We start from the raw sequence: 8102 nt of genomic DNA on the forward strand, positions 1-8102 counted from the left end.
GAAGAGATGAGACGGTTAAGAGACAGCGTTGCGGATGACCTCACTACTCCCGAAACAGTAGTTTTGGACTCGGGGTGACTAGAAGGACCCGCCAATATAAGGTGGTTCGGATTGTCCAGCTTCATAGTAAAGAGTATGAATGTCAAATATACATTCTGGGACTGGGAAATGGAGGACCAATATTGCGGGGACCCCACCTGTGAAGTAAAAGGCCGTGTGTTCGTTCGTGGGTGAGAATCTTCACTGGCTAGTATGGAGTGAGAATAATGAGGATGAGGAGGTTTCTACGTTTGATCTTGAAACAGAAGTCTTTACCAGTTTGCCTGCTCCTCCTCGTTGGCACGACCTTACTAGTCATAGGAACCTCTATGTTTTTTTATGATTGCTTGTGTTTGTGCGATGATTCGTGGTCGACATCAAATGTTCAAATTGTGATTTGGTTGATGAGGGATGGCAAATCTTGGACTAAGGATTTTTCCATATATAAAACTTGCCACTATAAGCGTATATTTGGTTGTCTTTACCCCATTCAAAGTGTTGGAAAACGGTGACTTAATTATGTGGGACCGTACAATTGCGTGTATATTTTGCTACCCCAGCAAGACCAAATATCTCAAAGATTACACTAATTTTTTTAATCCATGTTTTGATTTCCAAAGCATTACGCTTCTTTATACCCCAAGTTTTCTTCCGCTCAAGACATTGCTCATGCAGGAGGATGTTCACTCCTTTTAATTTTTTTGTTACATATTTCGATTTGTACTTTTTTTATTACTACTAGTTAAGTTTATTTGCCATTTTAATCATTTGATAAATGTTCTCATTTCAACAAATCTCGACATCTTGTAATGTGTAGATGTTTCTGATTGTTGTTTCAATGTTTGTGTATTCGAACAAGCTTATGTTTCACAAGATTGAATATAATTAGGATTAATCAATTATATGTCCACAAAAGTAAAACCATGAAATACCAAATCATTGGAAAAGATGAAAATTATGAAAAGATGAAAATTGTGAATCATCTAAATGGCCTAGATGGTTTCTCCAAGACAGCAGAAAAGAAGACCTCTCTGTCATCATTCTTATCAAACTTAGGCACCACAATCCACTCATGTCTCTTATACCTCATCATCCCAAACACCCCTAAATACTCATCCAAATCCTCCTTCAAACAAAAGAAGCTATCAATCCACAGCAATCCCCCTGGCCTCAGCACCCTATCCCAATCATACACCACAAACTCCAGCAGCACCAGATCAATCCACCCATCCAGAAACCGAGTGGTGTGGATCAGATCCAGCGTGTTGTCGAAGAACGGCAGCCTCTGATTCACCGTCACGTACAACGGGACCAGCCCCCGCAGCGCGATCATCTCATTGAATGGAGCGCCAAGATTGACCGTAGCAGTCACTATAGTCACATTGTGCTCCCTCATCCGCGCTGCAAACGTCCCCGTCCCCACGCTGAAATCGAGCCCTATCCTTATCTCGCCGCGCTTCAATTCAAGAACATCGGAGATCATGAAATCCGAAGTCAGATTAACGTTAGGATTCTGGTACACTGGGTTGATCCACCTTGGAGATTCATGATCAACCAAATTGAAACACTCTGCACATTTGAAGAACCCCTTTTTTGTGACATTGCTAGCCAAGCATGTGAAGTTCTTGCAGCGGTAACCGCCCCATCGCACGTTCCGGTCGTCCGGAAGCTTCCAGAGGGACTCGTTCATCGGGAGCGGCCGCGTGTAGATCTGAGGAGCACGGGCGTAGCAGCGCCTCCGGGGCAGGGGATCGCAGCCGTGGATCATGAGTTTTTGAGCTAGTTTCCAGTCGTCGTTGCACACGTCGCCTATGTCGTAATCCATGTAGGATTCCAGCTCATCTCTCGCGGCAAAGCACCCGTGGCCGATGCTCGTGAACGTGCCATTGGCTCCCATGAAGTTCTGTTTCCCAAGCCTGTTGGGCTTGACCAGGATGTATTTCCTGATCTCCTCTGTCAGGAAATGGTCAGCAGGCGCGAACTGCGCAGTTCGCGCCTCCTGATCCGGATCCCTATCCAGGGATGGGGAGACAGACAGGGAGTCGCGGACGGACTCAATTAGGCCAAGCACGTCGGCCAAAAGAGGCGCGTGCTTGGAGCGCAGGGGCGTGTCGTGTGGCAGGACGCGCATTTGGTCGAGCTCGTGCCGGAGCTTGTGGATGACTAGGTTGAGAGTCTGCGTGATCTCTTGCTCGTTGACGTGGGACGGGAAGAAGGCGGCGTGGGTGCTGGAGGCGTCGGGGCGGAGGAAGGATTTGAGAGAGTAGGCTTTGGAGAAGGTGGCAATGCAGACTGCGGCGGCGAGGATCGATAAATAGAGGATCAGTTTGTTGATTGATTTGAATAGTTTTGGAGCCATCTTGATTTGTAGTTGTAGGAGAGATTGAGAATCTTGGTAATGTACAATCAAGGATCTAGCAAAGCTACAACTATGATATGATTACTGATGAGTCCGCGAATTTCCGATGTTAGTAAATGCAGGAAAATACAGATCACGACACAGAGAATTTTACGTGGTTCGATTTACTGAGGTAAATCTACATCCACGGGGAGAAATGGGGGCAGGTTTGTATTGCTTGATCTGAGAATTACAGCTTACAACACAGACTTGCTATATGATTATTTTCTCTCTAGAGAGCTTTACAGAAGTTAACAGAAGATCCCTTATCTATCTGACCTAGGTTCTATTTATATTTTGAACCAAGATCGTGGGATGCAGCATTTATTAGGTAGTGGATGTCGTGGAGATCGTGGCGACCTTGCATGAGTCCACTATCCTGCCTGAGTTAATGACTGCTTGACACCACTAAATAGATCGTGGGTGTAGTGGAGGTCGTGGAGGCCTTTCATGAGTCCACTAACTCCTAGTTCGGTCGAATGCTGAGACCGAACTACTGAATTATTGCCGAGCAGCTTTTGCCGATCTGAGAGTAGAGCTTGATGCCGACCTGAGAGCAGAGCTTGATTAGTTGGCTTTTACCGAGCTATAGGCTAGGGCCGAACTCTTAGGTTGTGCCGAACTGAACTCTTTCTTGGGCTTTGGGCTAGCCGAGCTGTCCCTGCTATTGGGCTTGTTTAGTTCGTACTCCATCAATTACAATTTACAAAACAGGAGACATTCATGAAATTAACACAGCAAAGAGAATCTAGAGTACTTGTTGATATGGTCACTGAAAAGATAGTTAAATTTGTGGAAAGAATCATCAAGTGTTAACTAAGAAATAGATGGGGATCAGAGTATGAATGAAGTAACTTGACATTAAAATTATTAAGTAGTAGCAATATTAGTAGTATTTAAAATCTTGGGATTAGACTCGCTACAGTGTAGGAGTTGATACCAAGCATTCCAATGGTAAAGTAGTCTACATTATCCGATCTATACTTCTGCCTAAAAAATATTGATATTTTAGAATTATCAAACTGTTACTGAATACTATGATGTGTCATTACATATTCGAAAAATCATAGCATTATAACAATAATCGATTTCATTATGTAAATTGAATCCACAACATTATTAAAAAAAATTACTCTGTATATACAATAAACCAAATTGTAGACTTTAAAAAAACAAACAAATTGTTAACTTACCATACAACTCTATGATGATAGTAATGTGAATTTACATACACGGTGAATTTTAATGTTTGTTTTTATAATAATAATAATAATAATAATAATTATTATTATTATTGTTGTTGTTATTATTATTATTAGTAGTAGTAGTAGTATTATAATGCTAAATTGCATATATGGTGATTTTTAACATAAAATAGAAAAACTAATACACAATTTGAAATATCAATAATACTAGTATAGTGGAGTACTATCTAAGACTAGTACTCCTTCCGTCCCACATAATTTGGGATACTTTGACCGGGCACGAGTTTTAAGAAATACTCCATCCGTCCCGCACTACTCGCACATTTCCTTTTGGGCACGGAGATTAAGGAATGAGTGATAGACAAAGTCAACAATTACGGCTGTAGATATAAATTGTTACTAAAAATGGAAAGAGTGCAAATAACTTGGGACGCCCAGAAAGGAAATAAGTGCAAGTAGTGCGGGACGGAGGGAGTATAATGAAAAGTGAGTTGAAAAAGTTAGTGAGGCGTGAGTCCTACTTTTATATATTAGTTTTATAATTAAATGTGAGGAGGAATGAGTTAGTGGAATGTGGGTTCCACTATAAAAAATGGTAAAAGTGAAATGGGTCAAATTATGTGGGACGGTCCAAAATGGAAAACTGAGTCAAATGATGTGGGATGGAGGGAGTATTAATCAAGTAAAATACTATGCACGTGCTGAGTAGGACAATGCGAGTATGGTCAAAAGTTGCTTTTATATGAAGTTAATTCAAGTTGACCACCCACTTTTTCAGTCTATTAAGTTCACATTAATTGTCATACCCATTTGAATTCTCATTTCTCGTTATTAACAAATACTAATAAATAAAAACATAAAGATTAATCTAATTAAAATAACTTACTTAATCTAGATTAATCTCATTAAAATAACTTACTTAATCTAGATTATTTCGTAAATTAAGTTGTGAAAAATTACGTTTACTTTATATGTTTCTGCTTCACATGCCTCATGCCTCATGCCTCCTTCCCCGCAGTGGCGGATCCAGGACCCGAAAATGGCGGGGGCGGAACTTATAGTTAAATATTAAATATTTAATTTAATATTATTTTTAATAATAAAATAAATAAATATTATATTAATATTTAAGTAGCACTAGCTTCATTAATAAAATATAAACATGCTTCAGCTTGCAAATATGTATTATTCATTTTAAAATAAAAATATATATAAATATAAACATGCTTTAGCTTGCAAATATGTATTATTCATTTTAAAATATAAAATTATTGTAAATATATGTACATTTTAAATCATTGTAAATATTATATACAAAAGTGATATAAGTAGAGCACTAAATATTTATATTTCAAAAATATTTAAAATGTTTATTTTGTTACATAGAGAATAATTAAGATGCATGGATCAAATTATAAGTACTATAGGATAAAAAAGACTTTAAAAAAAGATTAAAAATGATTTTAACTAAAGAATAAATATAACAACATAATATATGCAACTTAGTAAAAGTTTAGATTACATAAAGTATTTAAAGGTATTATTTTGATAATAAGAAGAAATATGAATGGATAAAATAAAAAATGAAAAAAAATATGTTTTTGTTGAGGATTGAACCCTAGACATCTTAGTTAAAAATCCAACAAACAAACCATTGAACTACTACATTTTATATGACACTTATTGAAAATAAAAATATTTCTACCTTCTACGGAGGGGGCGAATATGCTATTTTCGGCTTGATTCAATGAAAAATTTAGGCTCTCCGGACGGTCGGGTAGGGGCGACCGCCCCCACCTGGATCCGCCACTGCTTCCCCGTGTCGGCAAAATTCTTCACAATCAACAGACAACAAAGGAAAATGGACGATCCAAAGCAATTATACTGAAACTCATCTATGTAACAACGAGCCTTCAAGATTGATAAACTAGGTTTATCTCTCTCTTATCATGATTAAAATTTGTTTTATCTACATATAGTATTAACAAAAAAAGGGGAGTAGTAAAACGTTTTAACAACTCCACTAATATAACAAGGAGTATATTTTCATACTGTATTTTGTAATTGGAGAACACAAATAAAATTACAATCCATTAATTCACGACTAACAATAAAAATTACAAAAAAGTAACCCCCAAATATATGAGATTAGAAACCGACCGATTAACGCCAAAATACCCAAATCAACCCCTCCGCCCGTCGGAGTAGAGCGAGAGCGGCACCACCTCCTGCAGCGGCGTCGAGAGCGGCGTCGGGAGCGGCGAACTCCGGCACACCGGGCACGACGCGTTGAGCTTCAGCCACGCATCCACGCACATCACGTGGAAGCAGTGCCTGCAATCCGGCAGCATCCGCAGCATCTCCGATTCCCTGTACTCCGACAAGCAAATCGAGCACACGCCGTCGTCCGCCGCCGCGCCGCTCTTCCTCGTGAAGACGAATCTCGGATACGAGTTAATGACGGCCTGATCGAGGCCGACGACGGCGTTCTGGCCCTCGTTCTCGTCTTCCTCGCCGACGAAGATGATCCTAGGCAGGTAGACGCTGTTATCAGCGGAGCGGCTGCGGCGGCGGGCGGCGGCGGAGCGGTAGCAGATGTAGGAGGCGAGGAGGAAGGTGGAGAAGAGGACAAGGAAGCCTAGGGCGAGGGCGATCGCGTAGCCGATGCCGATGGATGTGAGGTTCTGAGAGAAGGAGAGCTTGGCGTTGGCGGCGGCTAGGGGCGGCGGAGGGGCGGTGGACATTGGGAGAGGCGGAGGGTGGAGGAGGAAGCGATGGCCATTTGAATGAAGGGGAAATTGTAGAGAGAGGGAGAGAGAGAGGGTGGGTGAGGGTGCTGAGCTGCACCATTTAATACACAGAGCAACTCACATTTAATTGCGGATGAATGAATTGATGGCGATGCTCTTCTAACATTTTTTTTATTAATTCATTTTTAGGGTCGTTTATTTAATCAAAAGTAAAGGAATTTGGAAATTTTGGAGCAATTCATTTAATAAGGATTGACAAAAGGTCGTTTGAGATACTGTATTCATTAAATTAAATTAAATTGCCTACCGTTTTAATAATATGAACTATACGACGAATGGAATGCATTAATAATTAGAGATCTATCTTCAAGCTATTAATCTATCAATTCTTAAAAGTTTATTCCCTAAAAAATATAACGACCATATATTTCATCGTGTTGAAGAATCGGGTTCTGGATTGGGATGTGACATGATTCGAAATTTCAAGCTAAAATAGACATTTTGATTGTAATGTAATATAGTACTATTATAGTATATGAAAAGATTAGCAGAACGCCAGTGTGATATTTCAACATTTAAATTTCAGACAGCCTGTTTGTGTGAGCATATACACGATGATATAAGGAAGTCCCTATTGGCTATCTAAATGTGTATTTTCAGTAAATTGTGTGAATTAATCTCATGTCTAATAAAAATTAGAATCCGAAACATTTTTTTAATATAGTACTGTATTAATTATGAGGGTACTGCAAATCATTGAAATAGATTCTTAATAAATTTATATATTAGCAATACTTTCTCCGCAAATCCAATCTCATCAATACTATCTTAACTTTGTCATATATAAATTTAAACAAATAAAACAAATGTATTTTTGTCCTGATTTCATCAAGTCAAAGGCGTCTACATTTATGAATAACTATTCCACTCGATGCTCTTTTTAACTTTTAAATGACTGTTTTTTCGTAAAAACTAATATCGAACAGTCAAATCCTTCAAATCAGTGTATTAAAAGCAATTTTCAATTATTCATACCAAATTTAAATTCATTTAGGTCATGTTTGGTTGACGGGAAAGTAAAGTTGGCAAGGAAAATGATTCCTGGAAAAATGAATTCCGAGAATATGATTTCTAGTAACTTTACTTTCCCGTGTTTGTAAAATATCAAGATTTGAAAGTATAAACTAAAAATATACTTATCATTTTTTATTTATAAAAAATAATAATACATATTATTTAATAAATTATTAATTACAAATGATAATAATATATTATTTTATTTATTATTACGATGGATAGTTTAAATATGGGTTATACATCATAATATATAATAATATAATAATAAAAAAGATTATTATTATTATTATTATTATTATTATTATTATATTTACTTAATTTTTAATTGAATAAATTTTATAATTTAAAATTTCACTACAATTTTATTGTTAATTACTAATTTATAAATTAATAATTATTATATTATTATATAATTATAATTATATTTAATTATTTAATAAATTGTTATTATTATTATTATGATAATAAAAATAAAAATAAATATTAACAATATAGTTATAATTATGATAATTTGAATTATAGTTATTTATTATCCTGAAATTAAGTATGGTTTATACTTTTAAATTATTTTTAAAACATTGTAATAGATGATGATGATGATGATGATGATGATGATGATGATGATGATGATGA

The 8102-nt window shown here is 37.1% G+C and overlaps 2 protein-coding genes across 2 annotated transcripts; both read right to left on the minus strand.

Moving 5' to 3' along the window:
• Window positions 1-1018: 1018 nt before the first annotated feature.
• Window positions 1019-2398, minus strand: LOC121779092 (probable methyltransferase At1g29790). The gene has a single exon (XM_042176436.1). The coding sequence runs from the start codon at window positions 2396-2398 to the stop codon at window positions 1019-1021; it is 1380 nt and encodes a 459-aa protein (XP_042032370.1).
• Window positions 2399-5666: 3268 nt separating this feature from the next.
• Window positions 5667-6501, minus strand: LOC121765478 (RING-H2 finger protein ATL67-like). The gene has a single exon (XM_042161660.1). It carries the CDS (start codon window positions 6384-6386, stop codon window positions 5826-5828), a length of 561 nt encoding a protein of 186 aa, XP_042017594.1. The 5' UTR covers window positions 6387-6501; the 3' UTR covers window positions 5667-5825.
• Between the last annotated feature and the right edge of the window lie 1601 nt (window positions 6502-8102).

The sequence above is a fragment of the Salvia splendens genome, chromosome 2, assembly GCF_004379255.2.
Source record: "Salvia splendens isolate huo1 chromosome 2, SspV2, whole genome shotgun sequence".
NCBI lineage: Eukaryota > Viridiplantae > Streptophyta > Magnoliopsida > Lamiales > Lamiaceae > Salvia > Salvia splendens.